At 44.1% G+C, this 25,795-nt stretch overlaps 1 protein-coding gene across 1 annotated transcript in view; it reads right to left on the reverse strand.

Moving 5' to 3' along the window:
• The window catches only part of LOC143955179 (uncharacterized), a 103,351-nt gene that overhangs the window by 14,736 nt on the left and 62,820 nt on the right, over nucleotides 1-25,795 (reverse strand). The window contains 10 exon segments of the mRNA XM_077465271.1: nucleotides 6,695-6,836; nucleotides 7,182-7,325; nucleotides 7,429-7,526; nucleotides 7,643-7,803; nucleotides 10,171-11,161; nucleotides 17,508-17,649; nucleotides 17,995-18,069; nucleotides 18,182-18,391; nucleotides 18,478-18,621; nucleotides 18,744-18,841. Coding sequence (XP_077321397.1) covers nucleotides 6,695-6,836; nucleotides 7,182-7,325; nucleotides 7,429-7,526; nucleotides 7,643-7,803; nucleotides 10,171-11,161; nucleotides 17,508-17,649; nucleotides 17,995-18,069; nucleotides 18,182-18,391; nucleotides 18,478-18,621; nucleotides 18,744-18,841 — 2,205 coding nt within the window.

Genomic DNA, 25,795 nt, shown 5'->3' on the forward strand with positions numbered 1-25,795 from the left:
GCCACCAGCCTATTCCGTGCTAGTGCCCTGAAGAATCTCAAAATTAAAAAACCTCTCTGGATAGAGTCTTTTCAAAATAAACTGAAAGAGCCGCCCCCTGGGTTTTTAGGGTGCTGGCTGCCAGTCCCTTTTCCATTCCATCATGGAGAAATTCAAGGACTGATACCACGCTTTTTACTTGAAAGCTTTTAGAGGTACAATAGGAATTAAACTTCTTGCAGACCTTCAGGTGTATGGCCAGAGTTACCTCCTTTCTGCTGTAAAGTCAGGTCTTTACTAGTTTATCGGATAAACCCTTGGATTTTAGGAGATCTTTTTCAGAAGCCAAGCAGTTAGCTGTAACCGGTCTGCTTCCGGATGAATCACAGAGCCTTGTGTTAGAAGGTCCTTCCTTATCGGCAGCCTCCATGGAGGTTCTGTGGCCAAATTTAGTAGTGTTGCGAAACAGGGTCTTTTTGGCCAAAAGGAAGTGACCAGGATCATGTTGGTTCTTTCTTCTCTGACTTTCCTAAAGACCATTGGTATTAGAGGGAAGGGGGGGAAAGGCATAGCACAGTTGGTAATGTCATGGATGCGTGAGAGCATCTATGCCTATGGCCTGGTCTTCTCAGTGAAGAGAAAAGAATTCCTGAACCTTAGAGTTTTTGTTGGCTGGCGAACAAGTCTACTTGGGGTTGCCCCCATGTTCTGGAGATCATCAAGAAGACTTCTTGATTCAGGCTCCATTTGGCTTCCACCACCCTTCTCCTGCTGAGTAGATCTGCTAGCAGATTCTGAGAACCCTTTAGGTGAATTGCCGAAAGAGAGACTACATTCTGTTCTGCCCAGGAAAGTAATTGACTGGCTAGTTCCATAACACCTCTGCTCTTGGTTCCTCCCTGCTTTAGTACATATGCTACAGCGGTCATATTGTCCGAAAGGACCTGAACGTGATGTCCCTTCACTGCTTCTTGAAAAGCTAGGAGACCAAGAAAGATGGCCTTTAGTTCCTGCCAGTTTGATGACCTTCAAGCTCCTGTCTTGGACCAAATCCCCTGAGACATTAGACCATCCAGATGGGCTCCCTAACCCCAAGAACTTGCATTGTTGTTAGACGCTTCTCTAGTGGAAAGACCCAAAAAAGACCCTTCGTCAGGTTGGCTGAGTTCCTCCACCACCAGAGTGCTCGTTTTACCTTTGAGGTAAGTCTGATCTGCTTTCCCAGTGAAACCTAATGCAACCATGTCTGTAGGATGTTCAACTGGAGTGGTCTGGAGTGAAATCTGGCCCATTGTAGGGCTGGGATCGATGCTGTGAGAAGTCCTAATACTGCCCTGGCCGATCGGACTGAGATTGAGATATTTGTTTGAATTCGTTTTACTGCGGAAAAGATCTTCTCCAACTTCGCCTGTGGTAAGGAAAACTTTCTGGAGCACTGAATTTATAGTATAAACCAGAAACAAAATTTCTTGACTTGGGTCCAGATTTGATTTTTCCAGGTTGAGGAGCCACCCTAGGTCCCTGAGGTGTATCGGTGATACCTGAAGATTTGTCACCACTTGCTCCCTGGAGTCTGCAAAGAACAACAGGTTGTCCAGATATGGAATGACAGAAATTCCTCTTAACTTCAGAGGCTCCAGGGCTACCATTGCCTGTTTTGGCTCTGAAGAAAGGGGTTCTCCCCTGAAATGCGTCAGACGTTTACGTTGGGGTATTCATCAATTTATCTGACATCAGATCTGGATGTTTCGATGTTCGGTGTGATGGATCCAATTGTATTGATTATGCCTTTTATCAATACTCGTTTGTGAGTAGCCATTTTGCTATTTGTTCTGTTTTCAATAAAGCTCTATTTATGGTAATGCACTAGGTCAGTGCGCCTTCCTTTTTTAGTTTGTTTTTCTCCAGTATTTGAATACCCAATATTCTAAGGACACTACCATCTTAAACTGTCGGTATCACACTTTGAGGACCGAGACACCAGAGCGCAGGAGAAGTTGTCTTTTTCTTGCTCCAGGGCTTTCGCCATTATTTTTGTAAAAATCCTGGGGGAAGATGAGAGACCGAAAGCCAGAGCTTAGAAGTGAAGATGCCAAATCGTTGACCCCAGGTTGATGGCCAATTGGAGGAAACATTGGGAAGCCTGAGCAATGGGGACATGTAGTTAAGCATCCCTCAAATCTAGGGATGCCATGAAGCAGTCTGGAGTCAACAGTACTTCCCCGATGGCGTTTGCACCAAAAAAATATGGAAATAGAAGCCTCGGCCCTCCTGATGTTTCGGGACCTGTACGATCACTTCTTGTTGAATCAGATCCTGTAATAGGTTCATCATTGCCGAAGCTTTGTTCTGATCCCTTGGAAGAGCCGTAACATAAAACCTGCTTGGGAGGGGCTCTGAAAACTCCAGACTGTACCCCTGCGAGATAACATTCCTTATGAACGGGCTTGAAGATGTTCTGTTCCATTGTATGAGAAAAGGCAGACAATCTTCCCCCTACTGGGACAAGACTGTCACTTGTTTTTGGGGGGCTGGTCTGGGGGAGATCTAAAGAGAACTCCTCCTCTACCCCTTACCCTTTTGGGAGGCCCAACGGTTCTTGTCATCTTCCCTACTCTTACGGGGCGGTTGAACAGCACAAAAACTATTTTTAGCTGTTTGTTTCTTTTTGTCAGGGAATACTTTTTTCTTGTCAGCTGTCCTGTCCAAGATTGTTTCCAGGTCTGGACCAAAAAGAATATCCCCATGAAGGGTAGGCCACACAATTTAACCTCGGAGGCTGTGTCACCCAACCAAGTTTTTAGCCAAACAGCTCGTCTGGCTGAATTCACCAGAGCTGATGACCTTGCTGCCATCTTTATTGATTCAGCAGATGCATCGGCCATGTATTTTACTGCTTTTAGCATTAACGGAAAGTATTCAAAAAGATCTTTTCGTGGCATTCCCGCCTCTACATGACTTCAGTTTTTCTACCCAGCATTCTAGGTTTCTTGCCACCACTGTGGAAGCCATGGCTGGTTTGAGGCTGGCCAACGTGAAATCCCACGCTTTTTTCAAGAGGGAGTCAGACCTTTTATCCATCGCATCCTTCAGCACCCCCATGTCCTCAAAGGCTAGGTCTGTGGGATGGGACACTTCTGAAAAAGCGGCATCCACCCGCGTTTTTCATTCCACACTTCAGACTTTTTGTCTTCAAAGGGAAACCTCTTGAGGGTTTTGGCCTCTTTCAGGGTCCTTCCATTCCTTCTTGAAAGTATCCGATAGAACTCTATGGACTGGGAACATCCTGTGTTTGGTGTCATCCAGACCCTGGTACATTCTATCGTGAACTGTAGATGTTGCAACTACTCTTCCCTCCTTCAGGGATTCAGATGAGGATGAAGTGGAAGATGATAGCCGAGACTCTAGGTACAAATTGTCTTTAGAGGAAGTGGATGACCTTTTGAAAGCAATTTACATGACCTTTGACATTCAGGAGGAGAAAGAGAGAGAGAGAGAGAGAGATGCCCCTCAGTGATGAAACCCATACATAGCAAACCTGCATCCTCAAATTGTAGGGTCCGAGAGAAGTATCCTCTGACCCTGCAGTAACAGCCTCCCTACAGGGAAGAACATAAAACAAACAGTCACAGCATAAGCCCATAAGGAGAAGAATAAAGGCACCACTGTGCCCCTCTTACCTGGGCCTGACCGGTGCCTGTTTCCACCGTTGCTGACAATCTCTCATCCATCTTAGCAGAGTGTGCAGTGGGGGATGAGAAAAATTCCTCTGTTTTAAAATTTCCCAGCTCCGACGTCATCAGCGATGGCTGGAAGCGGAAGCACCGGTCGATAGACCTGCCCCCTTGGCCTCTGCATTCCAGGCGACCGGAACCACTTGTCACCACACTGACACAGGAAGCCGCGTCACTGGATGTGACGTCACCCGGCCGCCAGGACCCGGAATCGCACAATGCAGAATATACAGCCGAACAAGGCGGTGAGCTGCCCAGCTACCTGAGCCATACTTCGGCTCTGGGCACACCAACACCCCGACCTCCTGCTGGTCGCTGCTCCACTGAGCTGGGAGAGACTGGAGACTCCATAACACCCCCTGCTTATACCGGGGGGGGGGGTGCTGGGATGGTCCCTGCACTCCAGGCAGAAGAACACTAGAGGTAAGCCCTTTTACCTCCACCCTGGAGAGAGAGCAGCCCCCTTGGTTCCAGCATGCACTTCCACCATGGTGGAAAGAAACACAATATTTGAGGCCATGGTGGAAGAGGAGGGATTTAAAGGCTGCATTTGTTTCCTGGAAAATGGGAGGAGTTGCGCTCTCTCCAAGGTTGTTCTGAAAGGCGATTGGAGAAAAGTTGGTCTAACAGTTAACACTTTCACAGAGTTCTGGCATGGAACTGGGTACAACTGTAACATCAAAATATGTAGAAAAAAAAACCTTCCTCCAAGACTTACAATGCTGGTGTCCTAGGGTGGCTCCATCCCCCCCATCAGTGTGGAGACAACCTAAGCTGTTATTGCAATGGTTTATTAACCACTTCCCACCCGCCCTATAGCAGAATGAGGGCCGGAAAATGGTTTTCGTTCTCCTGACTGGGCGTCATATGACATCTACTAGGGTAAGCCGCGGGGGGTGTGCAGCATGGTGATCATTGGTGCGGTGTGTCAGTCTGACACACCACATCTCTGATCTATGTAAATAGCCTCTGACCTAGGCTCTTTACCATGTGATCAGCTGTGTCCAATCACAGCACAAACAGTAAGAGCCGTTTATCAGCTTTTCCTACACTCGCACTGACAGACGTGAGTAGAGGCTGCAAGCCCAACCTGATGCTGCTCTCTTGCTTCTGAATAGGCCCTCAGACAGCCTAGCAGCCAGATGTGCCCGCAATAGGCCCAAACTCCAGCCTAGCAGCCCGGGCAATACAACACACGTCCACCCAGCCAGCCATCCAGGTGGCACAGAACACTGGTCACCTGACTCCAACCGAATATATAGGTTCTCCCAGAAGGCCAAGGGATCCAAAAAAAACCCTGCCCATTGGCTGAGATACCCCATATACTCCTAATCTGTCTTTGCTTTGCCCTTCTCTTATTTAATGTCACTATTTATCCTGCCACCTAACGACAGAAGAGAGAAGTGCAGCAATTCCAGACTTAGGGTGAACTTAATTGATCCCTAACAATTGGCCAAGGCAAATACACCTGACAGTGCCAACTTCAGTCCACCACCAATGAGATCATACACGCTTACAGGTACTGAAAGTGTCCAAAGTATGGAGATGGCCAGATTGGTGTGGATTACAACCCAGCACATGGCAAAGATGGGACCCACCACACTTACTATGCAAGGCCTTGCGCACTGTGGTTCTAAGCATGGTCCCTAGGAGGGTTCTGTTCTGCAGTTGGCCCAAATATAGGAGCCCAGCCAGGTGCCAAGCTTCCCTTACCTACAGAACCTCGGTCATTGGTCACCACCAATCTCTCTGCCCAAATTGGAAGCTCCTTCTTATCACTCTTCACTCCATGACATCAAGACTTAACTGAATTGTACATGCTATTCCCCAGTTCTCTCCAATACATTGTAAAGTCCCTTCTCTTCCAAAGTAACACAGACGGTCACTCTTAAACAATAGGTTGTTTAGTGCAATGGTTCTCAACTTCAGTCCTCAAGTACCTCCAATGGACCATGTTTTGGGAACTTCCCTTAGATAAAATAGCTCTTATAAATACCATGTCATTGATATTGATTTAAAGCAGTTATGCAAAGTAAAGGAAAACCTGAAAACATGGCCTGTTGGGGCTACTTGAGGACTGAGGTTGAGAACCATACATACAACATACAGGGATATACAATGTAATACTGACATAAAATCACACACATAGGTTGGACTTGTGTCTTTTTTCAACCTTGTATACTATGTAACTATGTAATCACTGCTTTAGTGAATAAAGTTATATTTACTGTTCTGTCCAAGTTCCATAGCAGTACATTTGAGCGATATACAGAATTGCATTTTCTCTCTCTAATAACAATGTACCGGATTTGGCTGTGCGGCGTTGTTCATAATTTTTTACAGCTTAGTTGCATCCCAGTAAATGGCATCAAAAGTCCAGTCCTTGGAACCAGTGCTGGGACAAGGTCTTCCAGTGCCCAGGGCAAAGATGCCAAACTGCACCCACTCCTCATTCATGATGTGCAAGTTTAGGGGATCCTACACCGATCAGTCACTCCCTTGTCTAAATCACTGTCGCTATCACTACTCCTATCAGCCTTGTAACAGAAGGAAGGCTCCCCCATCCCTACAGTAAACCATTGTGCCCAGGGCAGCCATACCCCCTCCCCACCCCTTGTCCCGGCCCTGCTTGGAACCCATCCAGGGGTCCCACTAAGGGGAAACCCCACCACACAGTTCAGTTCACCTCTTTACAGCGTCCTCACTGATCACCTCCCATACAGGAAGAGACCACGGGGTCCGATCCGGTTCAGAATCAGGAAGTGACACATGAAGGGGAAGGAACATCACAGCACCAAGTGTTAACTCTTACCACACCACACATTAACCCTTTAGTAGACAAACACATATTTAACCTTTTAGAACCTGCCTATAGGATGATGTGAAGATCTGATAATTATCTAACATTTTACACTACAATCCTTATACTTAGAAGTAAAATGAGACTTTGACCTGTTTTTTCCACAATGTCTGTTACCTACCTGTGTCAAAAGGTAGAGAAATGTCCTTCTGTTCACTTTTCATAATCATCCCGACCTCCTCTGTGAATGACTGATCACCCCACAGATACGTCTCTACTTCTTCTTCTTTAATCTCAGCTTTTATATTAATCCGTTCTTCACCCTACACCAAAAATAATAGAAAATATAAAATTAAAGTCAACTCAAGGCAGACATAAAGGACACAAATGACACGTCATTCAGTATGTTCCCTCCATTGGAAGAACACGAGGATGAAGAGGACCCACAATGTGTCTGGGCTTAAGACCCACAGAGGAAAGGAATGTATATTAAAAAATAAAAATGTGGATGAAAAATGTAGGGCGCTCAAAGTAGCTAGAACCCGGGATGGGGGGAGGGTAGCAAAGGCTGCACTTCAGATGTTGAAGTAAAACAAGAGACTACACAGAAGAACGTCATCTCATGGCTTAGAATATATATGTAGATCTAGATGCCCAGCCCCACCTACCTGATGATGGTGGGGGATGGTGTGATCTTCCTGTTTGGAATCCCAGGAATACAGAGGATCACCCTCCTCCATAGACTGCAGATCCCCGGACTTCTCTTCTTCTTCTACTTTAACCTCAACTTTGATGTCTTTCAGTTGTTGACCCTAAACCCCAAATGTGATAAAACGGATTTATAAAAGGGAACAAGAGATGAAATAAAATAATGTTATTTTCCAATTTGAGTTCTAGTTGCTGAGTCCCACCTACCTGATGATGGTGGGGGATGGTGTGATCTTCCTGTGTGGAATCCAGGGAATACAGAGGACGGGGAGATCTCTCTGGTGGGTTCCCATTACTGGATCCATCTGTAGGAAACACACACACTGACTGAATACATTGTTTCTATGTGTTTATCAGATGATGGGGGATCTAGGTGGAGCCTCCGTACTGCTCTCTCCTTTACAATAAAGTCTCCTCTTACCCGTTGATGTGAGGGGCGGCTGATTCTCCATCATGACGTCCTTGTAAAGATCCTTTTGTCCTTCTAAATAAATATTATTACTTCCTCTGCTGCCAGTTCCAACAATGTTTTTTTTTTTTACTTCCTCGCAACTTACCCAGGATGTTCTTTTTAGACCCCTACATCACTTCCTTTTCCTTAGTTACATCACTTCCTGTGCATCTATCACTTCCTGTCTGCACCTGACATCACTTCCTCTTCAGCTGTAGTATAACTTCCTGTGTCTGTACAATCACACTCTTCCTGTCTCCGTGTTCTATTCGATATAACAGGAAAAGATCTCCATCTTTATATTTATTATGTGTCTGTTCTACAATCCAGCAACTCCAGGTGGACAGTTGGATAAATGGTTCTATATTTAGGATGTATCTGGTATATAAACCTTTTGATACCCGCTTGCATGACCACCTGTTTGCACAGGGGTCAATGCGATAAGGTGAAAGTGATTAGTTAGACTGGAGGGATTGTCACGCTACTGTGGAAAAAAAATTACTTACGTCAGTGCTACAGTTTGAATTTAAAACGTATTTGTGTGAACTGTGAAGTTAAGTCATAGTTTGTGCAAACTAACTAGTGTCGGGTGATTGTATATATAGTGTGTACCACCTTTACCACTGACTAATGCAGAGTTGCAATGCAAGAAGATCAGCTGAAAGTAGTTGGATCTGTATGTGCGTTATAATTAATCAAAATTAGTCGATAAAAAAAAAAATTATATATATATATATATATATATATACACACACACATACACACTCTGCATTTAGTGTATTTAGTCTATATACAGTCAATTAGTGTATTTAGTCTATATACAGTTGTTGTGGAAATTTTAGATGTATTTATTATATATATTGTCATAAGAGTCCTCCTGTGTTCATTCTCCCCCAGCCCGCTCTTTTAGAGCTGACTGGGGCAGACTGACGCTGGTTGAGATCCGTTAGGTAGTGGATAATATCTTGGGGTTGGAAAGAAAGGTGTTTGCGGAGTGGGGGTATGTCCACCAGCAAAAGGGCCCCTGTACATTGTACAGACGATCGTCTGGGGACATATGCTTGCTCTGCGGGCATTGGCTGTGTGCAGATGTGTGCACATCGTCTCTTCTGTGTCTGATCAGCACATGGAGATAGGCAGTGCACATCTGTAGATGGCTTTCCATTCACAAGAGATGTAGAATTATCCAAGTATACATTGTTCTCTGGAACAATGTATATATTAAGGATTTCTATCAACGGAATTATAGTCATCGTTCATTGGTTTTGTATGGTTTCCATCATTGAAAGCATTTGGTCAGTCTGTGTAACAGACTATTTGAATGTATACATGTCTGTAAATGTACCTTGTATTGTATTGTATTGTCCTTATATGGGCATTAACATCCTGTTACTGCTGTGAGGTCACATCCTTTGTGGGAGGTGTTCAGCTGTTGGAGGCAAATCCTCCAGGGCGTGGCTTCCAGTGGGAAAAGTAAATAAAAAGCTTTGGTCAAGGGCTCTCTTGCTGGCTGGCTGACGATGAAGCAGAAGGAAACACTACTGTTGATGTCTCTTTAATGGGTAACCAGGGCGGCCTGGCTGAGGAGCAGCCAGGCTGAGATGAGGATGTATGTTGCATTGGGGATGTCTGGTCATTGGGATGAATGTGTTGGAGAAGGTAAGCCTAAAGCATTATATCATTAAGACGGAAATGGGTGCTTATTGGAAGCACAGCGGTAGATGGGGCTATGTGCATAGCATATAGCCAAATTTCTACGACACAGTCAATGTAGTATATATAACAGTGTATTGAAGTAGTTAAGGCATAGGGACCCTTCAAGTCTGGTATGTATTTTAAGGGGAATCCTGCGCTAAAAAAAAAAATTGCGTGGAAGTTCACCTCAAAATCCATACCAGACCTTTATCTAAGCAAGCAGCCATGGTAGGCCAGGAAAGAGGGGGACAAGCAAGCACCCCCCCCTCCTGAACCATACCAGGCCGCTTGCCCTCAACATGGGGAGGGTGGTTTGGGTTCCCCCTAAATCACCTTGTCCCCATGTTGATGGCGACAAGGACCTCATCCCCACAACTTTTGCCTGGGGGTTGTGGGGGTCTGTTGGCAGGGGGCTTATCGGAATCTGGAAGCCCCTTCTCACATCATGTGACATCAGAGGGGGGGGGGGGGGGGGGGGTAATGTTGAAGCTTCTATGACAATGTCTGAGTGGATTGCAATAAGGGTGTCAGGAACCATGAATCAGACTGAGACAGAAAATGCAATAAAAATATCACACCTTTAATGTAATAGAAAAAAATAATACAGATCAGGAACAGTCAAAACATAAGCCAGAACTGGTAATCAGGAAGCCAGAGATCAGGAACAGAAGGGATGTCAGCTGAGCAAAGTCTTTAACAGGAACTCAGCAGAGACACTCAGGATATGTTAAATAAAGCTGTTCACCAGTATGAATTTTCTGATGTTCAACAAGATTAATTTTTCCTAATCAAAGATTTCCTACTCTGAACATGATTATGGATGCTCACCTGTGTGAATTCTCTGATGTTTAACAAGAGGTCCTTTATGATTGAAAGATTTCCCGCACTGTGAACATGAATAAGGACGCTCACCTGTGTGAATTCTCTGATGTGTAACAAGATGTCCTTTCTGAGTGAAAGATTTCCCGCACTCTGAACATGAATAAGGACGCTCACCTGTATGAATTCTAAGATGTTTAACAAGGTCTGCTTTGCCAATGAATGATTTCCCACACTCTGAACATGAATAAGGATGTTCACCTGTGTGAATTCTTTGATGAGAAACAAGGACTCTTTTCTGAATGAAAGATTTCCCGCACTCTGAACATGAATAGGGACGCTCATCCATGTGATTTCTCTGGTGTCTAACAAGATAATCTTTTCCACTGAAGGTTTTCCCGCAGTCTGAACATGAATAAGGACGCTCACCCGTGTGACGTTTCTGGTGTGTATCAAGATTATCTTTCCGAGAGAAAGATGTCCCGCACTCTGAACATGAATAAGGACGTTCTCCTGTGTGAACTCTCTGATGTTTAACAAGGACTGCTTTTTCAGGGAAAGATTTCCAGCACTCTGAACAGGAATAAGGACGCTCACCCGTGTGAATTCTCTGGTGTCTAACAAAGGTTCCTTGATGAGTGAAACATTTCCCGCACTCTGAACATGAGAATAGATTGTCACCTCGGTGAGCTCCTTCATGGGGTGAGGAAGATTCCTCGGGATTAGAAGGATCTGTCGATGGATCTGCAGTGTGAGATCTTACATGGATATTTCCAATCATAGTATGTGATTGATGAGAAGATTCCCCCTGATCAGAGGGATCCATTGATGTCTCCGGACAGGAAGGTCTGTGATGTATATTTTGTGTATTTGGATTTCCTCCTGGAGGATCCTGTGTGATGACATTATCTTCTGACTTACAATCAGCAGATAATAGAAGACGTCTCTCTGAGGAATTCCTGACATCACATCCATCTGTTGGAAAGAAGTAAAAAATAAATGAAAATCTCAGTAGATGACAAATAACTGGAGTTTTAGCTCTACATTGTTGTGGATTAACACACTTTTCTCTTGTGCTAATAAGCGCCCATTTCGTTGAATGGTATAATGCATGTTACTTAACCCAGGTCTCCCCTCTTCCCCAGTAAACAGACATAGTCACCTCTCTGATGTTGTTAGCTCCATCGCTCAAACCAACTGCCCTCCTTCCTCCCTGGGAGCCACCTTTATTCATATAAACAATGGAAATCACATACAGGAAGCCCTGCCTCCAACAGCCAATCGCCTCCTACACAGGATGTGACCTCACAGGATGTGAATGTCAACACAGCAAAAAGGAATTTATACAACAACCAATGAAAGAATGACTACAATTCCATGTGCAGGAAGCATTGTAAAGCCCTGTGAGAGAAGCTGCTGCCTGGCGGTGGAGGCACAGAGCAGAGTGGTCAGGTTTGGTGACATAGGCATTTCAATTTAGACAACATTGTACTATACAGCAGCTTTGTACTGTACTATAGCCTAGCAAGTGAAACATTATTTTGCTGGTACTGCCTCTGCTTTGTACTGTAAGCTATGAGGGGCAAAGGGACTAGGAACTCCTCTAGGGGTTAATAGTATACAACAATCTAAAACCCTTCCAAAAGAATGTCTTCCTCCCCTGAGAGGTATATGGCCAGTCAGATGAGTCATCAAGGGTAGAACACTTCTGTCCCTGTGTATTTCATACAAACAGGCTTTTTCTTCTACCATTTAAAAGATTATTGTTATGATTTCTCTCCATAGTAGGACTAAACATAGCAGATTCCCATCTAGACCTCTGGGTCCTTTTGTTGAGGTGCAGGAGGCTGGGGATCAGGTAGATCTCCCCAAATATTGGAAGATACTTATCTTTCCTCTTCGGAGGATCCTAACAGAGAGGGAGTAGCCGCACAAGTCAAGTGTTTGCCTACTCCCTTATTTAACCCTTTTGTTGCCTGCAGCACAGGCTCTTGAGGTATCTACCTCTAATAAGATTCATTTGAACCTCCCTCACCTGGGGATGTTTTTTTCCTATTCATGCATAGCTATGTATTCTGAATGGGAACATTTCTATGAAGAAATGGGGGGTTCCAGCTATTAATGCTGCAATCACCTCAGTGAGCAGAGTCTTACATGTCCAGTGGATAATTCACTGATGTTAAAGGATCCAGCAAGTTAAGGTTGGATTTTCCTTTTAAAGACAAGATGTCTTTTGCAGTTCTTGCTACAATTGGAGTAGCTCAGCCCATTAACCCTTTAACATCTGCTCCACTATTTTGGTGGAGCAAATTTGAGTCACGCCAATGCATTGGAAAATGTGGACTCCAAGGGGTTAAGGAACAGGTGTGAGATACCTGAAAATTCTGCCTGATCAGCAGGCCCGGCAAGGGGCTGGTGTATTTGACGCACTGTGTCTCACAGTTGCTATGAAGGACTCCATCCTTTAAAGCCTTATGGCTTATACTTGGACTAGTGCATTCTCGCAGAGGTCCGTGGCTGAAATATTGATCAGCCGAAGCACCATGTGAAAACCCTTAGCCAGTTTGTGTGCCTTCCTGGGGTATGGCTATTTAGAGTGGATAAGTACATCCAAAAGGGGTAAAGCTCTCTTTACCAGTAAAAGGAGGTTAAACATGTCTCCTTTAATCGTGCAGCCTCTCGTATGCCTGGGGCATCTGCATTTAGGCAGTCTCGACGGTCTCATTCGTCAGGTTCAGGAGAAAGTTCCCAAGGGCAGCAACAGGATCTTGGGGGCAGAGAGCCCATAAAGCAGAATGCTAAGGCCTTCTCATGAAGGAGCACCCCCATTGGTTTGGGTGAGAGAAAAGGTCCTGCGATTCTCAAGGTCTGGCAGGAACAATGTTAAGAGCAGAGTGATTTCTGCAATTTTTTTCTCTAGGTTACATCTAGAGTTTCAAGAGCCCGGATGGCTCAGTCAGCTTTCCATCTGAGGGTCCGGGGTTCGGGTCCCTGTTTGGGTGCTGCCTGTGTGATCCTTGGGGCTGCTGATGTGGCAGTCTTTATGCAAGAGTGTCCGTCTCCTCAGAGAATGCTCCTAAGTTTCCAGGAAAAAAAAAAAGAAGAGGTCTCTCTTTCTGGCCTCTGGATCTGCTGTTATCCCAGTCGGTGATATCAGCATTTCCCTTAGTGGAACAGAGGGTTTTGGCTCGAACCTTTTAGGGTTCCAGAGCCAAATAGAGAGGTAAGACCCATTCTAGATCTTGGAGATCTGAATCGGCACTTAAACATCCGATCCTTTCATAATTCGATCAGCTGTGCCCATCCTGCAAGGAGGGGAGTTGCATATCTCCATGTGCCAAAGTTCTGAAAGATTCTGGCACCTCCTTTAGTCAGGTTAAGGGCTCAAGGTATAACGGTCCTAGCCTATTAGGAGATCTACTTTTAACAGATCATTCAGTCTCAGGTCTAAAACCAGAGTCTGATCTCAGCTGTAGATAGCTGTAATCTCTAGGTTGGATTCTCAGCCTAGGAAGATTCTCCTAAAAACCATCAAGGAGGTTACTTGGGGGCTGGTTATAGATACCATACAGAAAAAGGTATTCTTACCCCAGATGAGAATCAGTTCCATTGTAGGACTAATTCAACTTATCAGGATAAAGGAAAATTCCTTCATTCGGCTGCAGGAGATTTTTAGGGGAAATGGTGGCCTCCTTCATGGCCGTCCCTTACACGCAGTTTTATTCAAAGACTGCTTCAAGACACCTTCCTGTCGGTCTGGAATAAAGAAGATTCAGGCCTTGTTTGTTTCCAATACGCTTGGCTTCCAACAGAGGTCAGAGCCTAAATTGGTGGTTGTTATCCAGCAAGAGGGAAAATCTTTATTCTGGAAGGTGTTAACAACAGATGCCAGCTTTCTAGGCTGGGGAGTAGCCCTGGAAGAAGATTCTGTCATGGGGAGATGGTCCAGGTTAGAGGACCTTGCCTATCAACTTTTTTGGAAGTTTCAGGCAGTACATCTGGCCCCAGAATCTTGGCGATCAGACTACGGGACTGCCCTGACAGGATTCAGTCTGACAGGGCCACGGTGGTGGCTTACATCGATTACCAGGGGAGGCACGAGAAGTTGTGCAGCCCAAAAAAGGAGGTGAATAATGTTCTAGCTTTGGCAGAACACAACACTCCTTGCCTATTAGCAATTCTAATTTTTCAGGTGTACTACTTGAGACGACAACAATTATTTCCGGGAGGATGATCTCTTCACCCCATCTTCCTAGCAATATGTCAGATGGGGTATTCCGGACATGGACCTATTCGTGTCCAGATTCATTAATAAGGTCGACAACTTTAATGTCGAACAAGAGGTCCGCTAGCAGGCGGAACAGATGCATTAGTCTTCCCAGGGGATCAGTTTTCACAAATCTATGTATTTCCTCTGGTTCTGCTACTTCCGCGCCTTCTCCGCAGGATTAAGCAGGAACAGAAGGAGGTGATTGTGGCGGCCCCAGCGGGTTCCAGAACATCTAAATTTATCGAGATCATAAAGATGACAGTAGGAGTCCTTTGAACTCTGCCATTATAGCTAGACCTTCTTGCACAAGGTCCGGTATTTCATCCTACCTTACGGTCAAAGAGTTTAACAGGTTTGACTGTTGAATCCCACTCTATAGAAGATCGTAGGGGATCTCCTTCGGTAGTGTCTACTTTGACTAAGGCCAGGAAGCTTGCTTCCAGAATCACTTACTTTAGAATCTGGAAGGCATAGGTTTCTTGGTATGGATCCAGGGGTTGGCACCCCAGGAAGTATGTCAATAGGCAGGATTCCTGATTCCTGCATATGGAATCTGAAATGAAGCTGTCCTTGACTTCTATCAAGAACCAGATCCAGGCCTTGTCTGTGTCTTTTCCTATGGCCTCTTGCTTCCCACTCTTGGTGCGTAGCTTATTCAGGGGGTAACATGGTTTATTCCCCCTATCAAGGCACCTCCAAATCCTTGGGATTTAAAATTGGCCTTATCAGCTATGCTAAATCAGCCGTTTGAACCTTACGAGAAATTCCCTCGGTTCTTTGACAAGAAAGATAATCTTTTCTGCTTGCCATTTCTTCGGCTAGAAGAGTATCGGAACTAACGGCTCTGTCCTCTAACAGCCATATTTCATCATGCATAAGGATGAGGTGGTTTTATGTCCTCATCCTGAATTCTTACCAAAAGTGGTAACAGGTTTCATTTAAAGCAAGGTATTATTCTTCCTTCTTTCTCCCCAGAAGCATTAATCTGGGGAAGAGAGAGCACTACAGTCTCTTGATGTAGTAAAAGCGATCAAAGTCTACTTAAGGGTGACCGCTCAGGTTCGCAAAACGCAGGTTTTGCTTGTTCTGCCAGAGGGTCCAAGATGTGGAAGGCAGCGTCAAGATCCACTATTTTTCAAATGGATTTGTCAAGTGATTATTTAAGCTTCAGCTTAAAGCAGAAAATTCTTCCTTCTCATGTTAGAGCACACTCTTTCAGGGCGATTGGTGCCTCTTGGGTGGTGCATCATCAGGTCTCTATGGCTCGGATCTGTAAGGCAACGACTTGGTCTTCGGTTCATACTTTTATCTGATTTTATCAAATCGATATTAAAGGTCATGAGGAGATTGCCTTTGGTCACAGCATACACTGCAGGTTGCAGTATGAGTCCTCTGGCCTCCTGTTTCCTTGTTCTGTCTCCCCACCTTCAGTTGCCATTGCTATGGGACATCCCACGTGGTTATTACTATGGCTCTGTGTCCCCTGATGTAAGAAAAGAAAATATGATTTTTATAACAGCTTACCTGTAAAATCCTTTTCTTGGATGTACATCAGGGGACACAGAGGTCCCTCCCTTCTTCTTATACACTTGTATTGCTTGGCTACAAAACTGAGGACCCCCAGTAATGGGAGGGGATGCCAGTGTCCAGCACCTGATACGCCGATATAACCCACATAGTTATTACTATGACTCTGTGTCCCCTGATGTACATCAAAGAAAAGGATTTTACAGGTAAGCTGTTATAAAAATCCTATTTTCTCTTAAACAAACTGTGGGAGAGAGGCTTAGGGCCCTGGTAGTTAGTACTCTCAGACCTCTACAGGTAGACAGCCATGCAGGGAACAGCGTCCAGCAAGACACCATATCTGCATGTGCAGGATTTGCTGTCTCCTATGGCAACAGTCCTTAACAGTTTCTAACACAAATTGTAACAGTTCCTTCACTTCCCCTACAATCACTCCTTGTAGGTCTTCACTCAACTGAGCTCCCAGTCTCTCTCACTAGACTTGCTGATCCTCTACCACCGGATCCTCTGAGCTCTTCCAATTCTCACTTTCAGTATCTTCCTCAAGCGTCACCCCAGCTTCCTTGCTGGGTTCCTGGCTTGGCACTCCAGATACTTCTCAAGCTTCACCCCACTGGCCTGCTTGGTCCCTAGCTTGAAAACCCCTGCCCATTGGCTGAGATACCCCATATACTCCTAATCTGTTCTTGCTTTGCCCTTGCCTTATCTAATGTCACTAGGTACCCGGCCACCTAGCGGCATAAGAGAGAAGTACAGCAATTCCAGACTTAGGGGGAACTAAATTGATCCCTAACAATTGGCTAAGGCAAATACATCTGGCAGGTAAATTTAGAAGCAACCCTGCCTAAACATCATCATGCCACAGTGCCAACTTCAGTCCACCACCAATGAGGTCATACACGCTTACAGGTACTGAAAGTGTCCAAAGGATGAAGATGGCCAGCTTGGCATGGATTACAACCCAGCACATGGCAAAAATGGGACCCACCACACTTACTTTGCAACGCCTTGCACACTGTGGTTCTAAGCATAGCACCTAGGAGCCTTCTGTTCTGAAGTGTACCCTAACATGGGGCCCAGTCATGTGCCAAACTACCCTTACCTACAGAACCTCTGTCATTGTTCACCGCCATTCTCAACACAGACGGTCACTCTTAAACAACGTTTTTTTGGGGCAATGGATCTCAACTTCAGTCAACCCATCCAGGGGTCCCGTTAAGGGGAAACTCCACCACAAAGTTCAGTTCAGCTCTTTACAGCATCCTCACTGATCACCTCCCATATAGGAAGAGACCACGAAGTCTGATCCGTTTCAGAATCAGGAAGTGACACATGCAGGGGAAGGAACATCACAGCACCAAGTGTTAACCTTTAGTAGGCAAAAACATATTTTACCTTTTAGAACCTGCCTATAGGATGATGTGAAGATGTGATAATTATCTAACATTTTTTTACACTACAATTCTTATACTTAGAAGTAAAATTAGACTTTGACCTGTTTTTTCCACAATGTCTGTTACCTACCTGTGTCAAAAGGTAGAGAAATGTCCTCCTGTTCACTTTTCATAATCATCCCGACCTCCTCCGGGAATGGCTGATCACCCCCCACATACGTCTCTACTTCTTCTTCTTTAACCTCAGATTTTATATTAATTTGTTCTTCAACCTACACAAAAAATAATAGAAAATATCTATTAAAGTCAACTCAAGGCAGACAAAGGGCACAAATGGCACGTCATTCAGTATGTTCCCTCCGTTGGAAGAACACAAAGATGAAGAGGACCCACGATGTGTCTGGGCTTAAGACCCACAGAGGAAAGGAATGTATATTAAAAAATAAAAATGTGGATGAAAAATGTAGGGCACTCAAAGTAGCTAGAAACGGGGATGGGGGGGGGGGGGTAACAAAGGCTGCACTTCAGATGTTGAAGTAAAACAAGAGACTACACAGAAGAACGTCATCTCATGGCTTAGAATATATATTTAGGTCTAGATGCCCAGCCCCACCTACCTGATGATGGTGGGGGATGGTGTGATCTTCCTGTATGGAATCCCGTGAACACAGAGAAGGGTGAAATCTCTCACCCTAAACCCCAAAGATGAAAGAACAATATATAAATAGAGCAAGAGATTTAATAAGAAAAAATCATCTCATGGCTTAGAATACATTTATGTTGTAATTGCTCAGTCCCACCTACCTGATGATGGTGGGGGATGGTGTGACCTTCCTGTGTGGAATCCCCGGAATACAGAGAACGGGGACATCTCTCTGGTGGGCTCCTGGTATCGGGTGGCTCCATCATAACCTTCTTGTATCCTTCTGAAAACTCTTCCATCACATCAACCTCATCATACTCCTCTTTTATCTCTTCTTTAACAAGGATTTTAAAATACTGCAGATCTCCGCTCTATGTTTATAATAATAGGAAAAGATTTTAATGTTTATAAACCAATTGAAACACAGACCCAAATGTTATGTTAAGCATTCTTCTACCTGATGATGGTGGGGGATGGTTTGATCTTCCTGTGTGGAATCCCGGGAATACAGAGGATCACCCTCCTCCATAGACTGCTGATCCCCGGACTTCTCTTCTTTTTCTACTTTAACCTCAACTTTGATGTCTTTCAGTTGTTCACCCTAAACCCCAAATATGATAAAACAGATTTATAAAAGGAAACAAGAGATGAAATAAAAGAATGTTATTTCGAAGCGTAGAATTCTACAACGTATTTGAGTTCTAATTTCTCAGCCCCACCTACCTGATGATGGTGGGGGATGGTGTGACCTTCCTGTGTGGAATCCCGGGAATACAGAGGACGGGGACATCTCTCTGGTGGGCTCCCATTACTGGATCCATCTGTAGGAAACACACACACTGACTGAATACATTGTTTCTATGTGTTTATCAGATGATGGGGGATCTAGGTGGAGCCTCCGTACTGCTCTCTCCTTTACAATAAAGTCTCCTCTTACCCGGTGATGTGAGGGGCGGCTGATTGTCCATCATGACGTCCTTGTAGAGATCCTTGTGTCCTTCTAAATAAATTACTATTATTATTTCCTCTGCTGTCAGTCCCAACAATGTTTTCTTATTACTTCCTCACAACTCACCCCTCACCCAGGGCCTGTTTAGACCCCATACATCACTTCCTGTTTCATCACTTCCTGTGCATCTATCACTTCCTCTCCAGTTATGTGTTCACTTCCTAGGTGGGTACAATCCCACTCTTCCTGTCTCCGTGTTGCACTCGATATAATAGTGCAGCACTATTTTTCTCTCTCTCTCTCTGCGGCTACTGAGCTATGATGGCACCACCTGTATAGTATTTAGGAGCAGAGTCTTCATAATCAGTGTGATCAGAATAGGATCTTTAACAAGCACAGTGCCTCCACTCAATTGGGGCTTGTGAATAGCAAGTGAAATCCCAATTGAGAAATATATCTTCACATAGACAGTAATTCACACGGAATTGTATTTGAAATTCCATTGTACAGGCTGACTAGCGGCTCAATGTGGTGACCTCCCTGACCTACAGCGTGAACCCATTTGGGCTAGGCTGGATTGGGGCCATCAAGATTTGACCGAAACCTATTTTATATGCCTTTACAATGTTTTTTCATTACAATGATATGTACCATTTGCAGCAATCTTAATTGGTATGTTCTCTTTTGATAAAATAAAAAAAATGTATGGATAAAAAAAAAAAAGAAAGGCCATGTATTGAAGAAATAAAATTCAGTGAACCATCCTTGGTGAGAGAGAGAGAGCATTACAACCATATTGGAAAAGGGCAAACAAACACTGCATAACAAGAGTATACACTTAAGAGAGGAAGTAAACTCCCCTATAATTTTCAGCCAAGGAAGCTGCCATCTTTGCCTCTGTGTAATCTTCAACTGCTATGGTGCTGCACATGTGATTCGTTATGACACCAGCCATTGGATGGTTTGATAGTTTGAGAGCACAGCCAATGTGCAGTTAGCATTTTTGGCAATGCCTTTTTTTTTAACTGTTTAACTGTTTAAATCGATGGGTTTACTTCCACTTTAGTAAATGGGCAAAGAAATGATCACATTGCTACAATAGGAAAAGATCTCCATCTCTATATTTATTATGTGTCTGTTCTACAATCCATTAACTCTAGATGTATAGTTGGAAAAATATCTCAATATTCACAATGTATCCAGTCTATAAACCAGAGGCTCTGGAAGGACAGTTGGATAAATGGTACTATATTTAGGATGTATCCGGTCTATAAACCAGAGGCTCTGGATGGACAGTTGGATAAATGGTTCTATATTTAGGATGTATCCGGTCTATAAACCAGAGGCTCTGGATGGACAGTTGGATAAATGGTTCTATATTTAGGATGTTTCCGGTCTATAAACAAGAGGCTCTGGATGGACAGATTTTCTGGTCTTTAACCCTCCTTCATGTTTAAGCGTTTTCTGATATTTGTTGCTTACAAGTTAAAATCAGTATTTTTTGCTAGAAAATTACTTATAAACCCCAAATAAAAAAAAAAAATATATATATATATATATACAGTGGTGTGAAAAAGTGTTTGCCCCCTTCCTCATTTCCTGTTCCTTTGCATGTTTGTCACACTTAAGTGTTTCGGGAACATCAAACCAATTTAACCTCCTTAGCGGTAATCCCGAGTCTGGCTCGAGTTGGAATTTTAATTACAATAGCGGTAACCCCGAGCCAGACTCGGGCTTGCACCGCTCGATGCAGGGGAGGACACAGGGAGACTTACTTACCTTGTCCCCTGGATCCAGCGATGTCCGCCGCGCTGTGTGATCGAGCTGTCCTCCGCTCGATTCACAGTGCCGAATGCCGCCGAGCTCCGTTCCCTGCGACGTTACGACGCACGGGAGCGGAGAACGGCGGCAAATTCAAAAATGTAAAAAGACACAAAACACACAGCACTGTAATCTTACAGATTACAGTGCTGTCGTAAAAAATACACACACCCTTTGTCCCTAGTGGTTTGTGCAATGCCCTGCATGCACTTTTATATTATAAATACTGTTTTTTACTGCTTGGAATTTGGAGATTGTCCATAGCAACCAAAACATGTCCCTTTTTCATTTTTTTTGGATTTGATTACATTATTGAATAATTTTTATTATTCTTTATTATATTATAAACTTTATCATACCCGGGATGTCCGCTAGACTCTGGTTTGAAGAGATTTCAGAGCGTTATTCCTAAGAATTACAAGACTACAAAATAAAAGCCAGATTTCCATGCAAAATAATTGTACCGCTTTCAGCACCTTATTCCAGACTGAATCATACCGCCAGGGAGGTTAAACAATAGTCAAGGACAACACAAGTAAACACAAAATGCAATTTGTAAATGAAGGTGTTTATTATTAAAGGTGAAAAAAAATCCAAACCATCATGGCCCTGTGTGAAAAAGTGATTGCCCCCTAAACCTAATAACTGGTTGGGCCACCCTTAGCAGCAACAACTGCAACCAAGCGTTTGCGATAACGTGCAATGAGGCTTTTACAGCGTCCTGGAGGAATTTTGGCCCACTCATCTTTGCAGAATTGTCCTAATTCAGTTACATTAGAGGGTTTTCGAGCATGAACGGCCTTTTTAAGGTCATACCACAACATCTCAATAGGATTCAGGTCAGGACTTTGGCTAGGCCACTCCAAAGTCTTCATTTTGTTTTTCTTCAGCCATTCGGTGGTGGACTTGCTGGTGTGTTTAGGATCATTGTCCTGCTGCAGAACCCAAGTTCGTTTCAGCTTGAGTACACGAACAGATGGTCGGACATTCTCCTTCAGGATCTCTTGGTAGACAGCAGAATTCATAGTTCCTTTTATCACGGCAAGTCTTCCAGGTCCTGAAGCAGCAAAACAGCCCCAGACCATCACACTACCACCACCATATTTTACTGTTGGTATAATGTTCTTTTTCTGAAATGCAGTGTTCCTTCTACGCCAGATATACTTGGACACACACCTTCCAAAGAGTTCCACTTTTGTCTCATCGGTCCACAGAATGTTGTCCCAAAAGTCTTGGGGATCATCAAGATGTGTTGTGGAGAAATTGAGACGAGCTTTGATGTTCTTTTTGCTCAGCAGTGGTTTTCTCCTTGGAACTCTGCCATGCAGGCCATTTTTGCCCAGTCTTTTCCTGATGGTGGAGGCATGAACGCTGACCTTAACTGAGGCAAGTGAGGCCTGCAGTTCCTTGGACGTTGTTGTGGGGTCTTTTGTGACCTCTTGGATGAGTCGTCGCTGCGCTCTTGGGGTAATTTTGGGCGGCCGGCCACTCCTGGGAAGGTTCACCACTGTTCCATGTCTTCGCCATTTGTGGATAATGGCTCTCACTGTGGTTCGCTGGATTCCCAAAGCTTTGGAAATGGCTTTATAACCCTTTCCAGACTGATAGATCTCAATTACTTTCTTTCTCAATTGTTCCTGAATTTCTTTGGGTCTCGGCATGATGTGTAGCTTTTAAGGATCTTCTGGTGGACCTTACTGTGTCAAGCAGCTCCTATTTAAGTGATGCCTTGATTGTGAACAGGTGTGGCAATAATCAGGCCTGGGTGTGGCTAGAGAAATTGAACTCAGGTGTGGACAACCACAGTTATAGTATGTTTTAGGCCGGGTTCACACTATAGCGATGCGGGAACGCCGCAAATCCGCGGCGTTTACCCGCATCGCACACCTCCCGCCGGCAGTTCACACTGCCCTATGCGGACGGCTGGGAGTGTCAATGTTATGTTAATGACACCCCCAGATCCGTCGGCATATCGCAGTCGATCTGCCGACTCGCACAGGAATCAGATCGCATGGTGTGAACCCCCATGCGATCCGATTCTGTTGCGGACCCAAAAAAGGGTCCCGTGCGAGTTTGCTGCGGGAGCGCTGCGAATTCAGCCATACTATCTGTATGGCTGAACTCGCATCGCTACGGAGATCGGATGTGATTTGCTGTGCGAATCACATCCGGATCTCCCCCCGCAGCGGTGTGAACCGGGCCTTAACAAGGGGGGCAATCACTTTTTCACACAGGGCCATGATGGTTTGGATTTTTTTTCACCTTTAATAATAAACACCTTCATTTACAAATTGCATTTTGTGTTTACTTGTGTTGTCCTTGACTATTGTTTAAATTGGTTTGATGTTCCGAAACACTTAAGTGTGACAAACATGCAAAGGAACAGGAAATGAGGAAGGGGGCAAACACTTTTTCACACCACTGTATATATATATATATATATATATATATATATATATATATATATATATATTTATATTTAGCAGAGATCCTTGAGTAGGGATGAGCCCGATGTTGGAGTCGAATGTAAGTTTGACTCCAACATTGAGTGTTCGCCCGTTCTTCAAATTGAAAATTTTATGGGGTGTTTGTGGCAAATCCGAGCACCACGGAACACCCCATAATGTACTGAGAGATCGCAATCCATCAACATCTGATGATTGGCCAAAGCATGCACCTGACCTGCATGCTTTGGCCAATCACAGCACGCTCTGCTGCGAGAGCCATAATTGGCCAAAGGCAGGGTGCCTTTGGCCAATCGTGGCTGACGGAGACTGAGTACATGCCCCACACTATGTTATATAGCGGCCGTGTATAATGTGTGGATGGAGATAGATTAAGCTAGATTGGGCAGGCAGGTTAGTTAGTGGCATGCAGGCAGCGTATTTGAATTCCCCCCCCCCCCTCTGGAATTGTAAGATAGTAGAGGTCAACCGATATATCCGAGAAGGGAAGAGGAGGAGGAAAGTGGGGTTCCTCCACACTCTATTGGCAGAGCAGTGCCGCGGTGTGTGAAAATGTATGGAGAGAGAGAGGAGCTGTCAAAATTGAATACCTAAAATATTTTTTTTAGAAAATTGAACAAATTATTATTGCAATTTATCTGGAAAAATATTAAACCACAAATTAACTGGAAAACACTCCAAAGATCGTGGAGGGGCAGGCTTGCCAGATTTCGAGTGCTATTATAAAGCAGTGATATTTTCCCGGGTTTTGAATTGGTTCCATCATTATGATGACAAACAATTGGTGCAATTGGAAATAGGTTCTTCTCCATCGGCTCTCTGGCTTTGTTTTAAGGATCTAGGATTACGTTCTTCTTGGCCTTTGCTCACTTATATGGTTTTGGAGTGTTGGCATTATTATTATTTAAAATGATTTCCTTTGTCTTCTATCCCAGCTCCACTTACTCCCTTAATAGATAGTCCTTCTCTTCCTATCGGTACTTATTCCAATGCTATTCTAAGATGGGACATATCTTTTTGGCCGCAGATTAGACATATGTTTTTGGAAGGTACCTTTTATGCCATTTGCAAAGTTTCAAACTTTGCACGATCAGAGGAAAGGTATATAGTTTGTTTACAATTGCAAAGTTTTTACTTGTCCTTGATTCCTAAATACTCTATCCATCGATCGCTTACAGATTTTGAGCAGCTGTGTATATTTCTAGAACCACCAACACATACTATATCTAATGGCATGTATACATGATCGGACTTTCCGGCAGACTTGGTGCGGTGGACCGGAATCCATTGGACAATTCGATCGTGTGTAGGCTCCAGTGGACTTTTTTTCCCTAAAAGTCTGATGGACCTAGAAATAAAACATGTTTCAAATCTATCTGACGGACTCGAGTCCGACGGACTAAAAATCTGGAAAACCATTCGTCTGTATGTTGGTCCGACGGATCAAATGCGATGCAAGGACAGCTATTGGCTACTGGCTATTGAACTTCCTTGTTTAGTCCCGTTTACGCCATCACGTTCAAAATGAACGGACTTTCGAACGGACTTAGTCCGGTCGTGTCTGGCCAGGTCCGTTTCATTCAGAAAGTCTGTTGGACCTCTGCCGAAAGTACATCGGGAAGACCGTTGGACTTAGTTCTTCGAAAAGTCTGGTTGTGTGTACGCGGCATTAGATATACACATTATTATCTATCTTTAATTCACCTGGTTTACCATCATATACGACCAAATGGGAGCTGGAATTAAACCAGTTAATAAAAAGGGGAAGAGTGGGATACATTTTTTATTAACACTCATAAATTTTCAATAGCTTGTGAAACCCAAGAGCGTCATTTTATATTGCTATCTAGATGGTATCGTACTCCAGTTAATCTAAATTACATTTTTTCATCGCAATCAGATCGATGCTGGTGCTGTAATGTGGCTATAGGCAACTTATCCCATTTATGCTGGGCTTGTCCTTCTATCTATAAATGATGGGATCAAGTAATTAAATTATACAATATTGTTGTGAACGAATCGATTAATAGTTCTTTTGAATTGGCTCTTTTCTCTTTCTTATCCCAAATATTACCTAAAACCCAAAAATCTCTTCTTTGCTTTTTTATATCAGCAATCAGACAATTGATACCAAGATATTGGAAATCCCCTAGTGTCCCGACAATTTTAGCCCTTGTACACACGGTCGGACATTCTGACAACCAAATCTGTTGGATTTTGTCCGACGGATTTTGTCCGAAACTGTTACATACACACGGTTGGACAAAGTTGTCGGAAAATCCAATTGTACATAACGTGATGACTTTATTTCGTTACGACACGACTACGTTCAGGCTAGCAGCCAATAGCTTTGGTTTAGGAATTTGATCTGAGCATGCGTGGCACTTTGTCCGTCAGAGTAGGCTACACATGATCGGAGTATGTCCGATTGGAGCATTTTGTGGGAAAATTTTACGGAAAACTTGGTCCGTCGGAGTATCCGACGGAAACAGTCCGATGGAGACCACACACAGTCGGATTATGCGACAAAACGGTCCGAT

This window comes from Lithobates pipiens, unplaced genomic scaffold (genome assembly GCF_037356315.1).
Source record: "Lithobates pipiens isolate NorthernLeopardFrog02 unplaced genomic scaffold, aLitPip1_a1.2 Scaffold_35, whole genome shotgun sequence".
Lineage (NCBI taxonomy): Eukaryota > Metazoa > Chordata > Amphibia > Anura > Ranidae > Lithobates > Lithobates pipiens.